General features: G+C 48.1%; 1 protein-coding gene across 1 annotated transcript; it reads left to right on the plus strand.

The window, feature by feature from the left end:
* Positions 1–331: 331 nt before the first annotated feature.
* Positions 332–22,620, plus strand: SEC61A1 (SEC61 translocon subunit alpha 1). The gene is made up of 12 exons (XM_046666730.1): positions 332–488; positions 670–737; positions 3,663–3,728; positions 3,823–3,901; positions 4,797–4,928; positions 6,896–7,005; positions 7,294–7,447; positions 16,210–16,370; positions 17,610–17,807; positions 18,051–18,242; positions 18,642–18,718; positions 20,420–22,620. Exons 1-12 carry the CDS (start codon positions 482–484, stop codon positions 20,604–20,606), a joined length of 1,431 nt encoding a protein of 476 aa, XP_046522686.1. The 5' UTR covers positions 332–481; the 3' UTR covers positions 20,607–22,620.
* The last annotated feature ends 4,007 nt before the right edge of the window (positions 22,621–26,627 follow it).

Genomic DNA, 26,627 nt, shown 5'->3' on the forward strand with positions numbered 1-26,627 from the left:
ACTGGAACGCTGCCTCGCTCGCAGGGCCGCAGGCGCAGCCAGAGCCTCGCGCTCGCCCCAGTTCCTCCGCCAGCCCGCACCGCCTCGTCTACCGAAGCGCGACACACCACCGAGCTCGCGCTTCTCGCGCTGCCAAGTCTGCACAGCCGCACACTCTCAGTCCCAGAGTTCCCCGCGCCTCGCCCAGCTGGCTGGGCACCCTCTTCCCGACAGGACCCGGGAGCCCCGCTGCCTGCTGGGAGTTGTGGTCTCGGAGGAGGCGGCGCGGCGGCCGGCCTGCCGCGCGTGGCAGGAAGCGGAAGCGGCCTGCGGCCCGCCCCTGGGCCGGCCCCGCCCCAAACCGCCCGCTCCCGTGGTGCTAGGACTGACGTGTCTTTCGCGGAGGTGCTGTGCGCCGGAGCAGGGTCGGCGGCGGGGAGCGTCGCCTCACTCCCAGCCGAGCGGAGCCGAAGCGAGACCCGGAGCCCAAGCAGCCGCCGCCATGGCGAGTGAGTCCCTCGGGGTAGGCCCGGCGCCGCCGGGACGGGTCAGATCCCCCTTCCCTCCCCAGTGCGGGCGGGCGCCCCTGGCCGCCTCGGGGCCCGCGCGCGGCCTGCCGCCTGCCGTCCGCTCCCCCTCGTCCTGGGCGGCGCTCCCAGCCCTAACTCTTCTTTTGTTTCTCCCGTCAAGTCAAATTTCTGGAAGTCATCAAGCCCTTCTGTGTCATCCTGCCGGAAATTCAGAAGCCGGAGAGGAAGGTGAGTCGAGGAGGCTTCGCGGCGCTGGCGCTCGAAGTCTGCGGTCCGACCCGCGCGGCTCCCGCGCCGAGGTGGGCGCTCGCCTCCCCCGAGCGCGCTGGGCTTCGTCGACGGGGCCTGGTGGTGCGCGATTCCCACCCTGGTGGTCGTGCTGTGTTCGGGAGTCTTTCGTCGCTGCTTCCCCGGGAACAAATCCTGCCCTGCCCGAGCGCCCCCCGGCCGTGAGGGAGGAAGGCCTCCGAGGCTCGGCGAGGGCCTCCGCTTGGGTGACCCTCTCCACCTCCGACAGGAGCAGGTCACGGGTCGGGTTTCTTCTAGAAGATGCTCTTTGTATCCAGCTGCTAAAAGGAGCTAAGAACAGTCCCTGGTCTGTGCGAATGAGTTTGTCTTCTGTAGGCCGTCACGTTACTGAGAATAAAGGTAGTTTGTGGACCTGCCTTTTCCAGCAGGCGCGTTAGACATGGGTAGAAGCCTAGAGCCCTGTTGAGTCTTCATCAGAATTTCCGCTGCTCCACGGCTACAGCCGAGATAGCAGTGTTGCCAGCGTGAGTAAAGCTGTTAAGCGATGAGCAAAGTTTCACTGGGTTCTTACCTTAAAGAGAGGGAGTAGTAGTATGTTTTGTCTCCACGTTCTTTTCAGATGGTTGTTCATGCCTTCGCATATGTGAATGTCTGCTTAACATCAACATAGACACTTGGGTTCTTGGGGGCTACTTTTTTCTTTTTAAACTTAAATTCGTTTGTATAAATGCCCCATGTAAGTCCTGCCTTTGATGGGCTAATATACAGAGCTCTCCCCCGGCCCCCCGCCCCCCGCCCCCAGCGTAGTAGAAAGCGCATGGCTCTGGAGGCAGGCAAGCGTGGGACCCGCCCTTTATACGGCATCTTAATAGCTATGCGACCTTGGCCTTGTAGCTAAATGGTGGATGGAGCAGTGGAAATATGTGCAAGGTATAGCGGTGGCTCCAGAGGGATTAACTTTGGAGGATGTGATGTCTGATGGTGGTGTTGAAGGAAGAGTAGACGTTGTCTTGAAGAGAGGAGAAGGAATTCCAGGCATAGGGAATGTGGAGTGTGCAAAGGCACAGAAGACCCGTGGGTGGAAGGGTGTTAGATGTAGTTCAGTATTGACAGAAAGGGTAGGTGGGGCGAGGGAGAAGGTGGACAGTTGAGACAGTTGCTTTGGAAGCAGGGTGCAGGCTTAGGGTGGTTTAGAGGCTTCTGCAGGAGAGGATGAACTAGGGGAGTGGGCCGGGGGGGTGGGTTTAGGGGCTAGTAAGACGTAGAGTAGACAAGACTTGGATAAATAATATATGATGTTTCACTGTTGAGTTCGTCTGCATCCAGGAGAGGAGAGTTAGTTATTAAAAAATGAGGAGTCTTGTAAAAATTCCCCACTCTTTTTTTCCCATAAAGAATCATTTCAGTACAAGCTTGTTATGTTATTGGTTAGCCTGAAGTGGTGTTGCCTTCCCTTGGCCTACTTCTAATTTCTTGGTGTGGTAACGTGACAGGCGGGAAGGCGGAGCTTCTCAAAAGAAGAGTTCCATGAATTCGCACCAATTTCCTATGGAGTATCTGAACCTTGAATTCCCACCGCCTTCGTGTGGTTGTCGTGTTGTGGCCTGCCTAAAGGGTACACATAAAGGCCTGCAGCTTCTCCGACCAGAGAGCCAGGACTCAGTGCTCACTTAGACTTCCCTGCCCCTCAAATTAAAAAGTATTTTTTAAGAACACAGTTTTATTCACTTAATACTGTTGCTCACAAGATATTTCCATATCAAAATTCTTAGTCTGCACAATAATTGCTGGTTTTTAAGCTCTTTAAAGCCATTATCGCAGTGTGGGTGGCAAGTACTAGTGAAAACACTCAGTTTTAGAAGAGGAGACCTGGAAGAGTTCCCTCTACTGCTTAGTACCAGAGGGACCTTGGACGAGAGTCGTCTAAACTTTTCTTTTTCTTTTTTTTTTTTTAAAATAAGATCTGATTTATTTTAAAGATTTTATTTTTGCTTTTTCTCCCCAAAGCCCCCCGGTACATAGTTGTGTATTTTTAGTTATGGGTCCTTCTAGTTGTGGCATGTGGGACGCTGCCTCAGCGTGGCTTGATGAGCAGTGCCATGTCCGCATCTAGGATCCAACCGGTGAAACCCTGGGCTGCCGAAGCGGAGCACGCGAACTTAACCACTCGGCCACGGGGCCGGCCCCTAAACTTTTCTAATCATACTTATGAGTCATCTGTAAACGGATGGTGAATTGTCACCTATCCTACTTAGATGAGGAGATGTGAAAAGAATTGATGTTGAACAGATGCTAGTAGTAGTTAGTGAGGAGGTTAACCATGCCCTCCCTCCCATGTTGTTTATTATGTTGTTTTACCCTTAATTCATAGAAAATATGCTAATAAACAATCACAGATTCCAAATTAGTTGATTCCAGCTAGTATCACTAGTATTAGTATTATTCCAGAATAGTAACATTTTGTCAATTACAAAACCCGTTAAAATGAAAAGTGATTTGTTTGTATGTCGTAAAGGCTTCTCTGGTTTAGGAATCCTTTTCTATTGCAGCATTCTTTGATCTTGGGTCTGATCGTAAACTGTTAACATGGATGGTTAGGGGCACATGCTTTGGCCTCAGACTCACTTCAGCTGTGGGATTTGGGACAAATTACTTCACCTTTCTAAGGCTCGGTTTCCTCATTGTAAAATAATGATAACGCTATGTAGTGTGAGGATTAAATGGGGTCTTTGCATATGTACCTTGTCTGTAGAAAGGATGCAATACACATACTTAGGTTTAGTGTGTGGTTTGGCGGTGTTGAAGGCTGGCTTTGGTGAACAGAGAAAGGGGTCTGATCAGAGTCCATTTCTATTAATTTGCTCATGAAAATAACTTGTTGCCTTAATTGATTCTCTTCTGTAGATTCAATTTAAGGAGAAAGTGCTGTGGACCGCTATCACCCTCTTCATCTTCTTAGTATGCTGCCAGGTAAGCACAGGCTTCAGGGTCCATGCCAGGGTCGGGGGATGAGAGTGGGCTGGAGACAAGTGCACTGACTCCCTTTCCCTCTGCTTGTTTCCAGATCCCCCTGTTTGGTATCATGTCTTCAGATTCAGCCGACCCTTTCTATTGGATAAGAGTGATTCTAGCCTCCAACAGAGGTAGGACTCTGGCTCTCTGTGCCTCTCTGTACAGTGTGGGCTTTGGGCTTATGTGGAGCTGAGTGTTTGGGAAGAATGTCAGTGTGCTGTGCTGAATAGCCTTAGTAAATGCCAAATTTAGCACCGAGGCATATCGTCCTGTTAGAATTGCGTCTGAATGCAGTACAAAACCTGTAATAATAAGTCTGCATCGTAGAGAATTAAAAGAAACATGGAAAAACTAGAATGCTTTTTAAACAACTGAAGTGATGACGTTTCTACCTATGTTTCTCCTGTTTTTGCTAACATTCTTTAGAATATGTAATTTGTTTCTCAGCTGCATCTTTTTCCTGTCTATAGGTTATATATGTGTGTTAAAAAATATGTCAGTGTTTTGTGTGCTCTAACCAGTTACCTGTTGGAGGGGAGGATTTTGAATGTTTATGTTCATGCTGCTTTTTATTAATTCATTTTAAAAATATAGTTCAAATTAAGTTCCAAATCAGTGGAAGTAGAGGTTTATTCATAACTAGATACAGTTGTACAGATCTCCTTTCCGGACTCTCAGAATTATTTGAATGTTATCGTCTTTTATTAACTGATGAAGAGACGAACCTTTCTTATCTCTGTAAAACCAGAATGAATCTGTTTATGGTGAATTTAAATGCGGCAATCTGTTTAAACACCATGTGACTTCCTAAACAAAATAAGATGTCGACTGGTAGACTGAGTAGAATGAACTGAATGATCTTCTCCTCATTGATATTTTGGAGTTACTCTAAATTAATGCTGCTAGCAATCTGAAACACATTGGATTTGTGTAAGGGATACACAAAGTTTGCTCATTCATTTTCTTAATAATCTCTTGCTTTTCCAAGCTAATAATGGCTGTGTTTTACCTCTCCTTTTCTTCAAGGCACACTGATGGAGCTAGGTATCTCTCCCATTGTCACCTCTGGCCTCATCATGCAGCTCTTGGCTGGCGCCAAAATAATTGAAGTTGGTGACACCCCAAAAGACCGAGCCCTCTTCAATGGAGCCCAAAAGCGTACGTGAGGTTTTAAATAATGTTCAGATGTCTATATTTGAGAATTTGAATTTGCTGTAAAGTTTGGGGCATCAAAATGGTTTTTCTTTGTCTGGTGTAATCTCATTGGCCTGCCAGCCCCGCAGGTGCTCCATGGCCTGTGTTAATGCAGGAGGATTTCTGGGAGAGTGGAGTGCAAGGAGCCGGAGAGGCTGGGCAGGGCAGGGGGTGGTTCAAGGCACCGCAGCTGCGTGATGGAGTGGAAGGGGCAGGGCTTGGAGGTCTTCCCTGCCACCTGCCACAACAGCCTTACCACTTAGAAGGAAGGGCTCTTCCAAGCTGTTGTAAGGACACAGTTGAATAATGTTTGTAAAACATCGCTCAGTGCCTGGCACATAGTAACTGTTAGTCTTTCTTCTGGGAGTTTAAAAGGATTCAACTTAGGGGAAATGTGATCCTCTCAACCCAGCTCTACTGTTTATTGGCTCTGTGACTGGACAAAGTTAGGTGACAGCTCTTATGTCTCAGTTTCTTCATCTGTAAAAATGGGGATAATAATGGTGTTTCCTTACGGCAAATAATAAGTGTCACTAGTAACAATGACCAGTCATCAGAATTACCAATGTTCGGCCTCTGGCTGTGAACTGAAATATATTGATTAGGAAATCATAGTTAGTTTCCTACCCAGTTGTATTTTCTTCCACACTGGCATGTTTTACAGATCTTCTTAAGTTAGTAGGCTAAATAATTGAGTGAGAAAGACTGATTTAAACTTGTCGGTTTCAGACACAAATCAGGATTTTAAAATATATACATGCATTATTTCTCAAAAGCACAAATCATCTTTTTTCTCTTTAGTCTTGACAACTTTTTAAATTTTTTCTGCCTTAAGAATTCAGGGTTATTGAGCAGTTTTTTTAAAAGTCTAATAGGGACTATATTTGATGGGTACTTTGGAGTAAAATTTTATTTTGTGTGACAAACTAACCAGAAAAGCTGAAATTGAAGCCCAGACTCACACAGATCCATCTAGTATTGTGAAATCAATAAAATGTGTCAGTTCACTGTGCCTAACAATGAAATATAACAGTCTGAGAAACAAAGACAGTCTACGAAAAGCTTCTATTAGACCAAAAGAGCTTTGTAGCAGAGAAAATGGGGCTAATGACTAAATTGACGGCATTGTGAGGTTTTTCCTTAGAAAATACATTAAATACAAACTGGAAAGGGATCGCTTTATCCCAGAGTTAATATTCTGTGTCTGGCTGAGGAGCCTTTGGAGGTGGCCTGGGTGTGTAGTTCCACTCAGGAGCCATCCAGAACCCGTGTGACCTGACCTGAGTTTGGGTGCTGCAGGTTGGTGACATCGCCGAATTTTGTGCCTCAGGATGACGTCTTCGTAGATTCTACTCCCTGGTTCACCGTTCCTAAAACTAGATTTTTCATGTTTCAACTCTTTTCCTCCTCCTGTCACTGAATGGAAAGTGCACTTAGGAGAAGGGGAAGTGGAAGAGCTCGCGTGATTCTGTTCAAGGGCATTTGAGGGGCCGGCCCAGTGGCCGAGTGGTTAAGTTCATGCGCTCCGCTTTGGTGGCCCAGGGTTTTGCTGGTTCAGATCCTGGGCATGGACATGGCACTGCTCATTAGGCCATGTGGAGACGGCATCCCACGTGCCACACCTAGAAGGACCCACAACTGAAATATGTACTGGGGGGATTTGGGGAGAAAAAGCAGGGGGGAAAAAAGATTGGCAACAATTGTTAGCTCAGGTGCCAATCTTTAAAAAAATTAAAAAAGGCATTTGAGTTATCATGTACTTTGACACTGTGACTGTCGAGTGTTTCTGGGACCGAGCTCCTTGGAGGCAGTGTCACTATTCTTGTCTTAGTTCTTCCCAGTGCCTGGCGCAGAATAGGTGTTCAGTAGCTGTTTCCCCTACAACCATGTAATGTCACACTTTGAGAACACAGTTTTCTTTCAATTTCTAGTATTTGGCATGATCATTACCATTGGCCAGTCTATCGTGTATGTGATGACAGGAATGTACGGGGACCCTTCTGAAATGGGTGCTGGAATCTGCCTGTTAATCACCATTCAGGTAATTGTTATGCTAACCTCCCCGCTTCTCAGTAGCCCCTCACACTCACTCCTGCTTCCCAGATAACGAATCTGAGCCACGCATAAAAGAAACTCCTTTACTGAGAAGAGGCCAGAGTCGTGCGTCTGCTCTGCATTCAGCAGAGGGTGCTCTGCTGTCCCGGCTCTACTCAGCCTGTGGCATTTGTGTCCGAGAGACCAGCTCCTGAGGAAGGAAAGAACCACACCCGTGGGGAACAGTGATGTAGGCTATTCAGATTTCTTTACTTTTATTTTTTCATTTTTACAGCTCTTTGTTGCTGGCTTAATTGTCCTGCTTTTGGATGAACTTCTGCAAAAAGGGTATGGCCTGGGCTCTGGTATCTCCCTCTTCATTGCCACTAACATCTGCGAGACCATTGTGTGGAAGGCGTTCAGCCCCACTACTGTCAACACTGGCCGAGGTAAGGGCCCTGGGCTTTCCTGAGGACAGGGAAAAGCACCACCATGTGCAAAGCAGAAGACGAAAGGTCCCCATCTGAAGGAAAAATTGCCTCAATTTTAGGTACATCTCTTCTAACTTTTCTGTGTGTGTCTGCAGAATTGTTTTAAACATACATAGGCTTATGCTCATGATGATGCATAACTTGCATTTTTCATATAAGAATATCTCATGGACATTTGCCGTGCCAGAATACGTAATCCTGCCTCATCTTTCTTAGCACAGCATGGACTTCCATTGTGAGGACGGAGCAGCGTTTGTTAACCAGTAGTCTTCTGCTGGACATAGAGGCCATTTCTGGTTTTTGTTGTGATTACAACAGTGAAACAGTGAACATCCTTATACAATCATCTTTACATATTTTGGCAGTTGCTCCCAGTGAATAAGTTTCTAAAAATGAAATCACTGAGCCAACACGCTTGGTCATGCAAGGGGCAACTTTGTGAAACAGGCCTGAACCTGGAGTTCAGCACCTGGGTTCAAATCCTGGCTGTAGCCGTTGGTAGTGCCTGAGTGGCTTCAGGTGAACTCCTCTACCTCTGAGCCTTGCTTGGCAGGATTAAATGAGAAAAAAACATGAAGTTACGTGATGCCTGGCTCACAGCAGTTGCATATCAAATGTTAGTATTCTGTGTTATCCCCACCAAGAGTGCCAAGGAAATCTTGTTACAGAGGATGTTTTTAATAAAAATTTCCAAACATGTGGAGAAGTATGACTCACTTCCTTGGGAAGTGATGTGGTGGGAATTTGCATTTTCCATCACTAAATATGATAGTCACTCAGAAGAATCCTGTGAGAGACAAATGTTCATGCACGTTTGAGTACTTTCTTTGAATTGAATGCTGGAGAGTCCCTGGCCTCCAGAGACCATATAATCTCATTACTGAGACTGAAAGTAGGTTCCCGGGAAAATGAAGGCCACATGTGCCCAAGAAATTACAAAGAAGAGTGTTGCTCAATGCAGGAAATGCCAGGGGAGCTCAGAGAAGAGTAGGCAGGATCAGGTTTGATTCTTCCCTGGGCACTTCCTGGAGTTTTAGGAAGTCCAAGGCAAATTGGGAGAGCTGGGGTGAAGGCAGGGTTTTTCAGGGACAGCCATGAAAAGGCAGGAGGCTGAAGGGATAGGAGTGCAGGTATGTGACAAGGCCGTCACTATGTCTGTCCTGGGAGACGTCCTGAGTTATGAGGAAGTGATACCTGGAGTGGAGGCCAAGAGAGGGCAGTCAGTAAAGGCCCGGCAGTACCAGCCAGGAAGCCACCTTCCATTCAGGAGTAGGCCAGTGAGGCGATGGGAACTGGAGTTTGGAAGGAAGGATTCACCCTGGATTGGAAGGGACGACAGGCAGAAAAAGCAGCTGTAACTGTTCAGTCACCCAGCTTTGACAGGCCAGCCTGTCGGAAGGAAAGCACTGAGTGAGGGCATTAGGAGAAAAGAAGGCAAGACATGGGGGGCTCTTTCAAGAGTGACAGAAAATTGAGAAGCAAAGGTGAGTTTATTTCTGGCTTTAAAGTAAGTGCCATGATGTGAACTGACACTGTTTGGGACCTGGCTGGAGAGAAGGTGCAGCTGGGAAGGGCGATTCTGCAGCCACCTGTGTATGGGCACTGAGTGAGTGACACTGAGGGCACCGTGCTCATGGTGGAGGGGATGGGAGTGGGTCTCGAGGAGCCTGGAGAAGGGCAGCAGTCACAAAGCCCACAGCTGAGAAGGCAGCATGGCAGCTGCATCTGAACTCGGCTGTGGTTAGCTTGGTGATGTGGAGAGGCACGGTTGACTGAACCCCCTCAGGTCTGGGAGAGTAACTGTTGCTGCTTCCCTGTGCAGGTGAGAACAGCCTAAAACGGGATTATTTGGGACAGCACAGCTACAAAACAGCTTTGCCCCGAAGTAGCCATAGCACTTGGAAACCCTGTCTTGTTCCCAGAGATTCAGCAGATAGTGAATTTCGAGAAGTAACTATGTTAAAAATTAGGAGAACCGAAACCTAATGCTGGCATTGCTGTGATTCACTAATTTTTATTAGGTGCCTACTGAGGGCCCAGTACTGCTTTGGATACTGGGAGCACAGAGTGAGTGAGGCGTGTGTTATATGAGTGTCAGGTGTTACCACAGGTACCCAGGAGAAAAATGAGGCAGAGGAAGAAGACGGAAGTGCCAGGAGGGTTGTTGCAGGTTATTCTGCATAACAAGGAAGGCCTCACCCAGTTGGTGCAAAGTCCTGAAAAGGGGAAGGGAGCCTTATGACTGTCTGAGGGAAGAATGTTCCATTTCGGGGGAACCAGCAGGTGCAAAGGCCCTGAGGTAGGAATGTACCTGGCATGTTCGAGGTCAGCGTGTGTGGCTAGAGCAGAGTGAACAAGCCAGAGGGTAGTCGGAGCTGAGATCACAGAGGTAATGGGAGCAGTGCTGAGAGTGGGCAGAGCGTGAACAAGTTCCTTCTTCCCAGGCAACCTAGGTGTCATCCTCTGTGAAATAAGAGCTTGTCCTGGCTCAAGCTTTAAGATCCCTGAATTCTATACATTTAGGGAGACAGGCTAATGGTGCCACACAACTGAAACAAGGGAAGGAAAGAGCATCACAGGTTGAGATGAGGAAGCAATGATAGGACAGAGTGCTTCTTTCACAGAAGCTATGTCCTAGAAGCTTTAGAACAAACCTGTGGTGATGCCGTTATCTCTGAGTGGTCCAGGAAAGCCAGAGGCAGGAGCAGCAGGGGCTCCCCCATCACGTGTTAGAAATCTGAGGAAAGTGCTGTTGCAGGGCGGTACTGAGGCACACCTCACGGTACTGATAGCAGTACCCCTGCCTGCCCACAGAGACCACAGCTCTGGACGTAGCGCTGGCTTCCTGTGCAAGGCCAGACTTCCATTGTGGGATAGTTATGTTGTCCTGGAACAGCAAAGGTTACTCTTTAGTGCAAGGTTCTTGTTTCTTACTTTAGCTGTTTTTTGGGTTTTTGGTTTTTTTCAAGTAAACTTCTTGAAAATTTATAAGATTTCTAGGCCTTATCAATGCCCTGTGCTCCCCAGCTTCCTCTCACTTGTCCTTCTGCTGACTAATCCTCAGGTCTAGGACCCATTCTTGCTCTTTCGGTCCCTCTGAAAGCTTGCTCTGCCTCCCAGCTGTGTTTTTCCTGGATCTGTTATAAGGTCTGCCTCTTCCAGCACCTTCTTGTAGGGTGTGAGCTCCGATTTGGATAGGCTGTGTGTTGTTGTTTCAGCCTGCCCAGTCAGTGTATGGAGCAGAAGCTCACACCCCACCTGTCAGGCAGCTTGCACTTCAGAGCTGGTGATGCTCCTACTGCAAGGCATATAGTAGTGAAACTGGCAAAACTGAATGACAAAGAAAGAATATTAAGGGCAGCAAGGCAGAAGGAAATAACCTACAAAGGAACCCCTATCAGGCTTTCAGGAGATTTCTCTACAGAAACCTTACAGGCTAGGAGAGACTGGAATGACATATTCAAATCATTGGAGGACAAAAACTTACAGCCAAGAATACCCTATCCAGCGAAAATAACCTTCAGATATGATGGAGAAATAATAACATTTCCAAACATAAGCTATGGGAGTTTGTAGCCATGAGATGCCCCCTACAAGAAGGCCCTCATACCTGAAAAAGAAAAAAAAAGGGAGAAAGGGGTTACAAAGCACGGAGTAAGGAGTTAAGTAGGTAGGCAGAATCAGAGCAGGATAGCACATACTCAAGTGTAGCATTAAAGACAACGGGAAGGAAAACACCAAAACCAAAGAAAATCTTGTAATTTTAACCACAAACTCATAACACAAGATAGAATAAGATGTGAGAAAAACAACTTAGAAGGGGAAGAGGAAAGGGACTGAATCGGTTTAGCCTAAGGAAATTAGACGTCATCAGAAAAGAGACTATCTTATCCATGAGATCTTGAATACAAACCACAGGGTAACCACTAAACAATAAAGCAGAACAGAGACACAAATAATAAGGAGAAAACAAAGAAACACAACATTAAAAACTACGTAACTCAATTGGTAGACCAAAATACACAGGACGAGAAACCAAAGGAAAAGCAGGAGAACCGGAAAACGAGTGATAAAATGGCAGCATTAAGCCCTCATATATCAATCACCCTAAACGTAAATGGATTGAATTCTCCAGTAAAAAGATACAGAGTGGCTAGATGGATTAAAGAACAAGACCCAACAATATACTGCCTCCAGGAAACACATCTCAGCTCCAATGACAACACAGGCTCAGAGTGAAGGGATGGAAGACAATACTCCAAGCAAATGGCAAACAGAAGAAAGCAGGTGCTGCAATACTTACATCAGACAAAGCAGACTTCAAGATAAGACAGATAAAGAGAGACAAAAAGGGGCAGAATATAATCATCAAAGGGGCAGTCTATCAAGAAGACGTAACACATAAATATCTATGCACACAACACAGCAGCACCAAAATACATAAAGCAACTATTAAGAAACCTAAAAGAAGACATTAATAATAACACAATAATAGGAGGGGACCTCAACGCTCCACTCACGTCAATGGATAGAACATCCAGACAGCAAATCAACAAGGAAACAGTGGAATTAAATGAAAGGCTAGATCAGATGGACTTACTAGACATATTAGAACACTCCATCCAAAAACAGCAGAATATACATTCTTCTCAAGTGCGCATGGAACATTCTCAAGAATAGGCCATATGTTGGGAAACAAGGCAAGCCTCAATAAATTTAAGAAGATTGAAATAATAACAAGCATCTTTTCCGATCACAATGCTATAAAGCTAGAAATTAATTACAAGAAAAATGGTGAGAAAGGGACAAAGATGTGGAGACTAAATAACATGCTACTGAACAAATCATTGGATCATTGAAGAAATTAAAGGAGAAATCAGAAAATATCTAGAGACAAATGAAAATGAAAACATACCATACCAACTCATACGGGATGCAGCAAAAGCTGTATTAAGAGAAATTCATCACAAGACAGGCTCACCTCAACAAACAAGAAAAACCCCAAATAAGCAATCTTACACTACACCTAACTGAGTTAGAGAAAGAAGAACAAAGCAAGCCCAAAGTCAGGAGAAGGAGAGAAATAATAAAAATCAGAGCAGAAGTAAATGCTGTTGAAACAAAAAGGGCAGTAGAAAGGATTAGTGAAACAAAGAGCTGGTTATTTAAGAAGATAAGTAAAATTGACAAACCCCTAGCCAGACTTAAAAAGAAAAAAAGAAAGCTCAGATAAAGAAAATTAGAAATGAAAGAGGAGAAACAACAGATACCACAGATTATAAGAGAATACCACGAAAAGCTATATGCCAACAAAATGGACAATCTAGAGGAAATGGATCAATTTTAGACTCTTAGAACCTCTGTAAGCTGAATCAAGAAGAAATAGATAATCTGAGTAGACCAATCACAAGGAAAGAGATTGAAACAGTAGTCAAAAGCATCCCAAAGAATAAAAGCCCATGACCAGACGGCTTCCCTGGGGAATTCTAGCAAACTTTCAGAGAGGATTTAATACCTGTCCTTCTCAGGCTATTCCAAAAAATTAGGAAAGATGGAGCTCTTCCTAACACATTTGACGAGGCCGACATCTCTCTGATACCAAAACCTGACAAGGACAGCACAAAAAAGGAGAACTACAGGTCAATATCATTGATGAATATAAATGCAAAAATCCTCCACAAAATATTGGCAACCCAGGGGCTGGCCCCATGGCCGAGTGGTTAAGTTCGCACGCTCCGCTGCAGGCGGCCCAGTGTTTCGTTGGTTCGAATCCTGGGCGCGGACATGGCACTGCTCATCGGACCACGCTGAGGCAGCGTCCCACATACCACAACTAGAAGAACCCACAACGAAGAATATACAAATATGTACCAGGGAGCTTTGGGGAGAAAAAGGAAATAATAAAATCTTTAAAAAAAAAAATATTGGCAACCCAAATACAGCAATACATCAAAAAGGTCATACATCATAATCAAGTGGGATTTATTCCAGGGACACAGGGATGGTTCAACATCCACAAATCAATCAATGTAATACACCACATTAACAAAATGAGGAATAAAAAGCACATGATCATCTCAATAGATGCAGAGACAGCATTTGACAAGATCCAACAGCCATTTATGATAAAAACTCTTAACAAAATGGGGATAGAAGGAAATTACCTCAACATAATACGGGCCATATATGACAAACCCACAGCCAACATGATACTTAATGGGGAAAAACTGAAAGCCATCCCTCTGAGAACAGGAACAAGACAAGGATGCCCACTCTCACCACTCTTATTTGACATAGTACTGGAGGTTTTCCCCAGAGCAATTAGGCAAGAGAAAAGAATAAAAGGAATCTAGAGAGTGAAGAAATGAAACTTTCACTGTTTGCAGACCACATGATCTTATATATAGAAAAGCCTAAAGAATCCATTGGAAAACTATTAGAAATAATTAACAACTACAGTAAAGTTGCAAGGTAGGAAATCAACCTACAAAAATCAGTTGCATTTCTGTACTCTAATAACAAACTTGCAGAAAGAGAACTCAAGAATATAATTCTATTTACAATCGCGAAAAAAAAGAATAAAGTACCTAGGAATAAATTTAGCTAAGGAGGCAAAGGACTTATACAATGAAAACCATAAAACATTATTGAAAGAAATAGATAATGACATAAAGAGATGGAAAGAGATTCCATGCATATGGATTGGAAGAATAAACATAGTTAAAATCTCCATACTACCCAAAGCAATCTACAGATTCAGTGCAATCCCAATCAGAATCCCAGTGACGTTCTTCATAGAAATAGAGCAAAGAATCCTAAAATTCATATGGACAACAAAGACCCCGAATTGCTAAAGCAATACTGAAAAAAGAACAAAGCTGGAGGCATCACAATCCCTGGCTTCAAAATGTCCTACAGAACCATAGTGATCAAAACAGCATAGTACTGGTACAGAAACAGGCACACAGATCAATGGAACAGAATTGAAAGCCCAAAAATAAAACTGCACATATACAGACAGCTAGTCTACAAAGGTGCCCAGAACATACCATGGAGAAAAGACAGTCTCTTCAACAAATGGTTTTGAGAAAACTGGACAGCCACATGAAAAAGAATGAAAGTAGACCATTATCTCATGCCGTAGACAAAAATAAACTCAAAATGGATCAAAGAGTTGAAGATAAGTCCCAAAACCATAAAACTCCTAGAAGATAATATAGGTAGTACACTCTTTGACATTAAACTTAAAAGGATCTTTTCGAATACCATGTCTTCTCGGACAAGGGAAACAAAAGAAAAAAATTAACAGGTGTGAGTGCATCAGACTAAAGAGCTTCTGCAAGGCAAAAGAAACTAGGATCAAAACCAAAAGAGAACCCACCAATTGGAAGAAAACATTTCCAAATCATATATCTGACAAGAGGTTAGTCTTCATAATATATAAGGAACTCACGCAACTGAACAACAACAAAAAAATGGCCCAATCAAAAAATGGGCAGAGGAGATGAACAGACAGTTTTCCAAAGAAGATACACAGATGGCCAATAAACATGAAAAGATGTTCAACATCCCTAGTCATCAGGGAAATGCAAATCAAAACTACACCTAAGATACCACCTTATGCCTGTTAAAATGGCTATAATCACTAAGACTGAAAATAGCAAATGTTGGAGAGGGTGTGGAGAGAAGGGAAGCCTCATACACTGTTGGTGGGAATGCAAACTGCTGCAGCCATTATGGAAAACAGTATGGAGATGCCTCAAAAAACTAGAAATAGGCATACCATATGACCCAGCTATCCCACTACTGGGTCTCTCCCAAACAACTTGAAATCAACAATCCAAAGTAACGTGTGCACCTCTATGTTCATCGCAGCACTATTCACAATAGCCAAGACGTGGAAACAACCAAGTGCCCATCGACTGATGACTGAATAAAGAAGATGTGGTATATGTACACCGTGGAATACTACTCAGCCAGAAAAAAAAAGACAAATTCATCCCATTTGCAACAACATGGAAAGACCTGGGGGGTATTATCCTTAGTGAAATAAGCCAGACTAAGAAAGACAAACACCAGATGATTTCACTCATATGTGGAATATAAACAAGCACATTGACAAAGAAAACAGTTCAGTGGTTACCAGGGGAATGGGGGTGAGGGGTGGGCACAGCAGGTGAAGGTGTCACCTGTGTGGTGACAGAGAAGAAATAATATACAACTGAAATTTCACAATGATGTAAACTATTATGAACTCAAATTAAAAAAAAAAAAAAAAGGAAGGTAGAATAGGGCCGGCCCTGTGGCCGAGTGGCTAAGTTTGCTTTCTCTGCTATGGTGGCCCAGGGTTCACTGGTTCAGATCCTGGACGTGGACCTAATATCGCTCATTAAGCCATGCTGAGGTAGGGTCCCGCATAGAGGAACTAGAAGGACCTACAAGTAGGATATACAACTATGGACTGAGGAGCTTTGGGGAGAAAAAAAAGAGGAAGATTGGCAACAGATGTTAGCTCAGGGCCCATCTTAAAAAAAAAGGTAGAATAACGCACTTCTGTGAGTTGAAATCTCTACAAAAGAAATAGAAATGAGGGATGAGAACACTCCATTCTAGCCCTTGGTTATAGGAGTAGGCACTGTGAATTGTATACTCATTCTGTTTTCCTATTTTGGCCACTAAGAACCTGTTTGTTTATCATGTGTCCCTTCCTTTGCCAACAGGAATGGAATTTGAAGGTGCCATCATTGCACTGTTCCATCTACTGGCCACACGCACTGACAAGGTCCGAGCCCTTCGAGAGGCATTCTACCGCCAGAATCTCCCCAACCTCATGAATCTGATCGCCACCATCTTTGTCTTTGCAGTGGTCATCTATTTCCAGGTGTGTCCAGATCCAACCCCTGGGAGTTTTGGTGGTCCGCATTTAGGTTTCAGAATGCCTTCATGTGTACATCCCCCACCTTCACCCCAGGGTGCCAAGTCTATCATGGTATCATATTGAAATGATGAGGTGGCATTTGAAGGGAGCAAATGCCGTGTGAGCTAGGTGAGTGTGTTCCATTGGATCATGGCGACTTGCCTGAACTAAACAAAATTAAGCCTGATCTAACATCTCTGAAATCATGTTCCTGTGGGTTGGGCTTAGCAGCAGATAAAGAAGATATATGTTTCAGTTCTTAGTTGCTGAGAACTGGAAAGTGCTCCTCCTCTAACACCTCATCACTCCCTTATCCAAAGTTGGCTGAGTGCTGGAGGCCATCCTCACCCTGGAGAGGGCCCTCCAACTGGAGCCCTCTTACTTTCCCATGATTAGTCTGTGTGACTTGCTTGGCAATACAACACCAGCTGCTTTTCTGTGGTTAGACGAACCCTCGTGTTTTTGCTTGGCCACTTGTGTTCTGATAGTCATTGAAAGAAGAGCCAGCAGCTGAAGAGGCAGCCTCGTCTGTATGTCCGCCGGCCAGTTCTTTTTCTCAGGCCCGGACGGGACTGCTCCTTGAGTGGAGCCTTTCAGTCAGGCGCCTGATTGATAACAAGCTAACCCTTTAGGGGCTAGGCAAGTATTTGCGGTTGGATCATTAGATTTTATTATAACTCTTCTGTGTTCTGAGCCCTGTTCTAGGCGTTGGAGGTTTGTAAAAATGTAAAAGAAACCCTTTGTATTCTGCAAAGGTTTCAGAGGGAGAGGTTGTATTCGTATGAGAGCTTAGCTTTCCTGGTTATGATGAAAAACATCCTGCAGGGCTGTTGTGGGGTGTGAGGCAGGTGCCTGTCTTGGGGCCCCTCTGGGAGCACAGAGAGATCACCACCAGAGAGAGCTACTGTGAGGATTTGGGCACGTGTCCTCCAGGCTTTCCTGTGTCTTCCACTGGATGTGGATATAACGTGGTAGACTTTGTTTTCTGACAAAGACAGGCTCGTTCCCCTGTGCTGTTTCAGTGCATTTTTAAGCCAGTCTTTCTGGGACCCTTCTCTTCCTGTGCCCCCAAGCGCAGTGGTGGGTAAGGAAGGGGCGTGGGAGCCCTGGGACTGATGCTCGAGGCAGCTTGCTCACAGTGGGCCTGGCCGTCGCCGGTCAGAATGAGGCGCTGAAGGCATTTTGTTCTGTTTGGCTTCTCAGGGCTTCCGAGTGGACCTGCCCATCAAGTCGGCCCGTTACCGAGGCCAGTACAACACCTACCCTATCAAGCTCTTCTACACCTCCAACATCCCCATCATCCTGCAGTCCGCCTTGGTGTCCAACCTCTACGTCATTTCTCAGATGTTGTCAGCCCGCTTCAGTGGCAACCTGCTGGTCAGCCTACTGGGCACCTGGTCTGTAAGTACAGCTGGTTTGAAAAATCAGTTTAGTGCTGCGGCTAGTTGCCTCTGTGTTCTTGCCATGACCAAGTATTTCACCCAAAGATATTTTGTGATTGTGCCCTTACAAATTTAGCACATGAAATTTTCTTTTTCGTAAGAAAATTGCACTGTATTCTGTTACGTCTGCTCAGAATTATTTTTGTCCTGATGCTAAGGTATGATGAAGGGGCACTCACAGAATTCTGTATATTCCTCCCAGGATACGTCTTCCGGGGGTCCAGCACGTGCTTATCCAGTTGGTGGCCTTTGCTATTACCTGTCCCCTCCGGAATCTTTTGGCTCTGTGCTAGAAGACCCTGTCCATGCCGTTGTGTACATAGTGTTCATGCTGGGCTCGTGCGCATTCTTCTCCAAAACGTGGATTGAGGTCTCAGGCTCTTCTGCCAAAGATGTAAGTATAAGTTATAGTTTCTGGAGAGGTAATGGTTCCAGGAAACAAGAGTGCTCATCTGTTACTGGCATGAGGGGTCTAGACTTGTCATCTCTTCCTAAGAAAGTGGTCTGTGAACGCACAGACCGCCTCATCCTCATTACGGGGCAGTTCCAAAGCATTAATGGCCACAGATGGAGCCCAGCAGTAAAGTAGTGCTCAGTCTGGGAAGCTGGGGCCACACCAGACGGATAGACTTGGTCATATGACTTCCCTGCAGCAATGTTAAAGTTGTCTATGTAAGTATTGTTGGGTGTGGAAAGGGGAAATCTGAGTGGTGAGTGCCACCGTAAATTGTCTACCTTCCCTTCAACTTCAAATTTAAAATTGAACGTTGTCTCCTTGGTGGCCATCACACAGGTTGCAAAGCAGCTGAAGGAGCAGCAGATGGTGATGAGGGGCCACCGGGAGACTTCCATGGTCCATGAACTCAATCGGTGAGTGCTGGCCCTGAGTCCCAGTGGTTTCCTTCTATGTGTGGTTTTCTTACACATCAAGCATCTGATAGTGCTTAGGGCTTTCTGGTTCATTAAGTCTTATCCTTGGGTTATGGGATAGAAAAGGTCCCTCTGTCTTTAAATATTTATGAGTTTGCTAAGTGCTAGACACTGGAGCCCCTCTCCTCAAAGAGATAGCCACTGGAGAGGGAGACAGAAGCTTGTGGCCAGACGCTCACAAGATGGTGTGGTAGGGTACTGACTGAGCAAGACGGCCAGCAGGCACAGCGGGACCTCACCTGTGCTCATGCACACAGGGTTCTGAGGGAGCACTCCAGGAGGAGGCCCAGGCTGCTTCAGAGGGCAGGCGGGCAGCTGTGAGGTCACAGCAGCCTGACTGAAAGGCTCCACTCAAGGAGCAGTCCCGTCCGGGCCTGAGATTAAAGCAGGTGGCTGGCGGACATACAGACGAGGCTGCCTCTTCAGCTGCTGGCTCTTCTTTCAGTGACTATCAGAACACAAGTGGCCAAGCAAAAACACGAGGGTCCATCTAACCACAGAAAAGCAGCTGGTGTTGTATTGCGAAGCAAGTCACACAGACTAATGATGGGAAAGTAAGAGGGCTCCAGAGGGAGGGCCCTATCCAGGGTGAGGATGGCCCCCAGCACTCGGCCAGTTTGGATAAGGGAGTGATGAGGTGTTAGAGGAGGAGCACTTTCCACTTCTCAGGAGCTAAGAACTTCAAAATAGAAGTGGAGGAGAGAGTCTAGGCTGCCCCTCAGGATGCCTCCTGGCACTTTGCAGTCTGTGCCTCCTGCTCACTTCTAATGGAGTTGCCTCTTGGGCAGCAGGCTTGGCTGTGGTATTTCAGGTTTTTTTAGTCTCTGTCGCAACTACTCATTTCTTCCACTGTCACTCGAAAGCAGCCACAGACAGTATGTAAAGGAATGACTGGCCGTGTTCCTGTAAAGCTCTGTTTACAAAGTCAGGTGGCACAGCAGGTTCGTGCTGTGGGCTGTAGCTTGCTCGCCTCCCCTAAGGGAAGCAACCGCAAGAAAAGTCAGGATTACAGATTTCAGATGGATCTCTGGCCCCGGCGGGTGCGGTAAGCAGTTTTGTTCATTCTCTTCATTGGCATTCTCTGAAGCCTCTAGGTTCACAGTGCTGCTCTGTAGAAAAAAGAGTGCCAATCACATGTGAAATTGGAAATTTTCGCACATTAAAAAGAGTAAAAAGATGCACCAAACCTAGTAAAATGTTGTACATCAATTATATTGTAATAAAAAAATAAAAAGAAACTGGTAAAATAAATTTTACTAACATTTTATTTAACCCATTGTATTGAGAATGTCATTTCAACTTGTAATTAACGTAAGAAAAGTCATGCGAGATTTTTCGTTTTTGTCTTCAAAAATCTCAAGTAACATCTTCAACATCTGGATTTACACTAGTCACATTTCACTAGCCACGTGTGGCTCCTGTGGCCACTTATGGACAGTACAGCCCTAATCTAGGCCATCAGGGCATGTGAGCATGTGAAGTTGTAGGGAGACACTGGAGGAAGTTCTAGGGGAATTGGGTCCCTAAGTCGGAGGTAAGCATGTTGGCCTGCCCAGCCCCGTCCTGTGGTCTGGGTCGGGGCCGGCCAGGCTAGAGGGCTCTGCGTGGTGGCACACAGCTAACCTGTCTCCCACTCCCCAGATACATCCCCACGGCTGCAGCCTTCGGTGGGCTCTGCATCGGGGCCCTCTCTGTCCTGGCTGACTTCCTGGGCGCCATCGGGTCTGGAACCGGGATCCTGCTCGCCGTCACGATCATCTACCAGTACTTCGAGATCTTCGTAAAGGAGCAGAGCGAGGTCGGCAGCATGGGGGCCCTTCTCTTCTGAGCCCTGTCTCCCCTGGGCCAGGGGGAGGAGGCGTGCCCAGAATTGCTGAGGAAGGGGACAGCAGAGCCTCTCTGAGGGGACTCGTCACAGCGCGTGCTGCTCTGGCGTACGGACTTCTGTTTCATAATTTCGTATTCTTTCATTCCACTTTGTAAAGTCCTAGAAATTTTCCAATTTGAAATTTTGCTTTTCATTCTGGCATTGGCAAAAGAACTATAGAAGTGAGGTTTATTCAGCTCACTGCCAGAGGTGGGGGTGGTAAACCACTGTCCCCAAGTGTCCACGTAACTTTTGTTTTAACCTTCGCACCTTCTCAGTGCCGTTGCGGCCGCAGTGGTCTCCGCCGTTCCCCCATGCTGGGGGTGCCCTGGAGAGAAGCACAAACACTGTGAAATGTGTCTGTTCGTTGTGGCGTGGGGTGTGAGGCTGGGGGCAGATCTTGTGTTTGCCGGTGGGTGTGGGCAGCTCGCCAGCGTGTCCCCTTCCCAGTCGGGTAGGCGTATCTGGCTTAATACTGTTTCTCTCGAAGTCACAATTGTTCTTTCTTTTAAAAGTAGTTTTTTAGGACAGAGCTTTTTCCAAAAGAGAGGGATGAATTTCCCAGGTCATATGCTTGGGCCATCTGTTAATTTTTCTGCACGTGCCTCTTGGCTCTTCTCGTTTACTGTTCCAGTCGGGCTTTGAGTCCGAAAAGAACAGAGTGAGCCTGGCTCTGCCGTCTCTGTCTTTAGGCAGCTTGTATCCTCTGACCGAGCGAGGCCAGGACTCAGCAGCTTTACAGAGTTGCACTTGGCCGAGCTAGGTAGACGTTGTGTGGAGGACCCTTGAAGTGATGTCTGTCTGTCCACTTCTTCCGGTCAGTTGTCACTGGACTTGCCTGGTTCGTTCACTCCTCTTCTTACCCCTAGAGAGGGGAGGCACGTGGCCGGCACTGAGAGGGTGGAAAGAGCGATTGGCGTTCACAGGCCACTGCTTCCTTCTAGGCTGAAAACTCCCCACTCGTATTGTTAGAACATTTTTATTGTGCTTAGGACCAAATGCACGTAAAGTCAATGACAAGCTGCCGCCAGTCTCCTCTCGACTTTTGCCAGCACCGCCCAGCAGAGAGGAGAGTACAGCCTGAGCCAGGGGAAGTCAGGGTCTGAGCTGGTTGTCTTGGTAAGTTCTTCCGTGGTTTGATATAAAAAGATTCCAAGTTACATTTAAAATAAGTTCTGTTCCCAATAATAGGTGACCTAGATCTTAGAAGTTGGAACCTTTTCCTAAGGCCTTTCGGGAGGCCCCTGTCGGGGCAGGCAGGGCTTGGCAGCAGGGGCGGCAGAGCCGGGTGCCGCAAGCCTGCAGCTTCTCCCTGGAGGATGCCCCAGTTCTAAGAAGGGAGTATCAGGGGCCAGCGCAGCCCTGTGGAGACAGACACCCCACCAGCAACAGGCACACAGTGGCCTTCGAAGCACAGAGCCATGGTCACAATTCAGTAGAGGTGGCACACCTGGCGCTTGTCTGAGTCAGGAGGGGCTCCCAGGAGACCTCACTGGCATTGCTAACCAGGGAACAGACTGGCTGAGGGACAAGAAGCGACTTGCCTAAAGCCACGCGGCAGGTCAGCAGCAGAACCAGGAAGGGCCTGGCAGGTCTGCTGACCCCTGGTCCAGGGCATACCACCATATCACACGTGGCCTTGTCAGACCCAGTCCTGAGCAGAGAACTGACGCCCCCCACAAACATGATCTGCACGGGCCCACCGTGGGGACGCTGCGGCCTCTGGGGGCAGGGCAGCAGTCCCTGGGCTGGCGCCTGTGGGCTGGAGGGCACCGGGCCGCATGCAGGGAGCCCCGCAGCTCTGCCTGCAGCCTGTAACCATTCAGCGCGGCCCTGCACGGCTCGGGCTCTGCTTAGTGATCACGGTGGGTGGGGGCTGACCTCAGCTTCCAGGGGACTGTCACTGTGGACGCCAAAATGGCATAACTGAGTTAAGGTGATCAAGTGACAAATAAAGCCAATTGTTTACAAGCCATTTTGTCATGATCTCTTGGTTTTCAGTTCCCCTTTATTGCCAAGAAGGCCAGTGAGAGGAGAGCTTGGGTGCTCTTCAAGTGCGTATGAGGTTGGTTGGGTCCTGGTTTTGCATGGGATGCCCCAGGTCTCCCCTAGATGGAAGTTTCTCAGGCATTTTGCCTGGAAAACTTCCTCCTTCTGGTGGTAGTGTCAGCTGCTTGCTCAGCTCTTTGGTAAAGTGAAACGCAGGTGGCTGAGCAGAAGCCCTGGGGCCAGGCCAGTGTGCGGTGACTCCAAGGCTCTCCCAGGAACGTGGGAGTGGACTGACATCTGTCCTATGAGGGCAGCCCACCGCGCTGCCCCCGCAGAAGGCACAGTGTCCTCCTGGCAGGAGCCCGTGGCCCCACGCCTCCCAGTCCTTGAGTCCAGCCAAGAAGCACTGCTGCCTTTGGCTGTGGCAACAGACCTCAACACACATCTAGTCTGCCGATCAGCCAAACCTGTAGCTAAGCCAGGAGGGTCTCCACTTTGCCGTGGCCCCCAGCATCGTGTGGACGGGAGTGGCAGGCATGATGCCTGCTCCCCTAGAATGTGCCAGGCAGGAAGGTCCCTGACGGTTTCCACTCAGCCAAATAGCAGGCTGTTTTCAGGGTAACGTGAGAGAGAGACTTCCTGCCCACCCAGATTTCGACGCTGACACAGTTGTCCCTGACAAGGCCTTACCTCAAGCCCTCTGCCACCATCCCCTGCCTGGTGCTTCCTCAGTGACCCCTGAGTGACAGGTGAGCAGTAGCTTCCTCCTTAGCTGGACTTCAGCCACTGTTTCTATGTAGAGCCTTACACCTTGTCTTGGAAGAGTTCTGATTTCTAGGTGGCACTGAGCCAGGACAGCATGTCCCTCTAGGACCACTTGAGGGACAGGTGTTGGGGCCTGGCCCTGCAGAAGCCACATGCAGCATTGTGCTCTGAGACTGCGCTGGGACACACACGTGCAGCCAGTCTGCCCCATGCTCCTTCCAGGCCTGCCGGCCACAGGAGTGGGCTTGGAGACCCCAGACAGAAGCCAGGCAAGCAGGCACAGCAAAACGCGGGGGCCAGCAGGGTGCCTTGTTCTGACCTCCAGGAACTCAGCAGAAGAGCCCCCGCCCCTAGGCAAGCTCTGTGCCCTCTCGCTATCTGGGCCTGTGGCCACCCACCTCAGTTGGGAGCAGAGAAACAGGCCCATGTTCGAGCGGTCCCCTGTGGCTCGGGGTGCCAGGCTGTGCCTTGGCTCACTGTGCTGCCGGGCTGGCCCCACAGCTCCTGTGCACCTCACTCCCACCCGTGCACTGGGGAGTGTGGAGCGGGGCCTCCTCCCAGTCCAGGGAACGCTCTCGGTCTTCCCTCTGCTGTGGGGCAGGCACCGTGTTAGCCGCTTTCCACACCTGACTTCATCCCCTCCACCCCCACCTGCTAGAGGCCCAGGAGCAAACAGCTTGTCCCCTTTTGACTGGTGCAGACTGAGGCCCGGGGAAATCAAGTGCGGCCAGAAGTCACACTGCCACTTAGCAGCAGAACCAGACTCAAAGCCCAAGTGTCCTTCCTTCTCCAAGCTCCTGCTTGTCTGGGGGCCTGCCTGCAGGGACCTCTGCTAGAGGCCTAGTTAGAGCAAGGAATGAGGGCCCAGGGAAATGTGCCCCACTCCAGAAGCCTCTCCATGCTGCCCTTGGCTGGCTCCCTGCGGGGAAACTGCCCTTGGCTCGGGGCAGCCCCACCTCCCCTGGCACCCCTGCCCCAGCCCACCACCTCCCTCTACCTGCTGACACCCCACCCCATACCCCTCCCCCAGCCAGCTCCTGCTGCACACCATTCCGGCCCCGAGGCCCTGCCAGGCGGGGAAGAAGTCCTCAGGAACTCACACAGTGGGGAGAACGGGAGAGCCTCCCATCTCTGCCCTGAGGGCCAGCCCACGGCCCAGGGAACAGCATGGCTTCCTGACACCAGGGCACGTGGCACTGTCCGAGGGCCAGCAGGAGCCCCAGGGTGAACCTCAACACCCACCAGGGCCGGGCCTGGCGGGTCCCAGGGGTGCCCCTGAGGGCCCATGCCCACCTCACTCCCCTGCCCCAGACCCTCTCGGACTCCCCTTCACCCTGCCCCAGCGTCTTTGGCCAGCACACCTCCATGCGCAGCCCGCACAGTGGCACCCGCACCAGCGATCTCGGGGCGCCAACGGCTGCTACGCACTGCTGGCATGAGTCTCGGGAGCAGGGTCTCAGCATTCGAAGTGCGTTCAAAGAAACCAGTCACAAAAGAGGACAAACACACCATGTGATCCCATTTTTATGAAGTTCCAGAGCAGGAAAAGCTGATCTATGGTGAGAAAAACAAGAACAGTGTTGCCTCTAGAGTGTTGGAGATTGACTGGGAAGAGGCGCCAAGGGAACTTTCTGGGCTGAGAGTAACATCTTCAATAGGAGTTTGGGTTTCATTTGTCAAAACGCATGGAATGGTCCGCTTAGGATTAGTGCAGCTCACTGTGTGTAAATGTAACCTTTAAAGCAACATAAACATTGAACTCTAGATAATTGTACGTTTGCTAACTATTTAGGGATGAAGTGTACTGATGTCTGCAACTTAGTTTGAAATGCATAAAAGAAGACTGGCAGGGCCGGCCCGGTGGCGCAGCGGTTAAGTGCGCACGTTCCGCTTCGGCAGCCCGGGGTTCGCCAGTTCGGATGCCGGGTGCGGACGTGGCACCACTTGGCACACCATGCTGTGGCAGGTGTCCCACATATAAAGTAGAGGAAGATGGGCACGGATGTTAGCTCAGGGCCAGTCTTCCTCAGCAAGAAGAGGAGGATTGGCAGCGGACATTAGCTCAAGGCTGATCTTCCTCAAAAAAAAAAGGAAACTGGATAAAAATGAATTGATGGATGGAGGGAAGGATGGCCAGTGCCTAGGTGACAGGTATACGGGGGGGGGTTCCCTGCATTATTCCTGCAACTTTTTTCCCCTTTTTTTCTATTGAGGTATAATTGACATATAACATTATATCAGTTTCAGGTGTACAACATAATGGTTTGATATTTATATATATTGTGAACTGATCAGACAAGTCTAACATCCATCACCAGACATTGTTACAAAATTTTTTCTCCTTGTCATGAAAAATTTTAAGATCCACTCTCTTATCAACTTTCCAGTATACAGTACAATACAGTATTATTAACATCGTCATCATGCTGTACATCACATCCCCAGGACTCACTGATTTTATGACTGCAAGTCTGCACCTTTTGACCCCTTCACTCATTTCACCCACCCCTCCCCCTGCCTCTGACCACTTAGATGATGCTAAATGAAATTAGTCAGACAGCAGGAGTCGTGGACACCGAGGAAAAAGGCCAGGCCTTTGCTTGTCCTCTCCTCGCTGCTCCAAAGCTTGTGTGGCCCTGCCACTTCTCCTAAGTTTGAAACTGTTCACAGTAAATGCTGGGAAGCATCCTGTGTTGGGGTACCGGATGGGGGACGCCCCGGACGTCTGGAGTACCCTGGTGCACGGCTGGTGGCTTGTGGAGGGGACAGGGTGGCTGAGGGCAGGGGGAGAGGGAGAGTCACCACTGTACAACCCTTTGTACTTTTTACATTTTGAGCCATGTTCGAAATTATCAATTCAAATATAAATATATATATATATATATATATATATATTTAATAAAAGCCCAGCTCGACAAGCTTTCCCTGACTGCTCTTTTCCCACGTGCGCGTTTGGACACACACTCCTTCCTCCCTGCCCACCCTGGCTTCAGCCTCTGTTGCAGGCAAGGGGGCTGGCGGGCGCGGGTGGGACGCGGGTGGGACTCGGGACGTCCAGCTTTGGCCAGGCTTGGCCGCGTCCCTGGGCAGGGCGGTGAGGGGCGGGCGCGGAGGCGCGTCTGGCCGCGCGGGGGCGCTGTGGTCTCGCAATCGCCATGCGGCGGTGGGGATGCTGCGGAGACCCCCGGGAAGGGGAAAGAGGAGGGACGCGCGGAGCTCCTGCTGCTG

This window comes from Equus quagga, chromosome 1 (genome assembly GCF_021613505.1).
Source record: "Equus quagga isolate Etosha38 chromosome 1, UCLA_HA_Equagga_1.0, whole genome shotgun sequence".
NCBI lineage: Eukaryota > Metazoa > Chordata > Mammalia > Perissodactyla > Equidae > Equus > Equus quagga.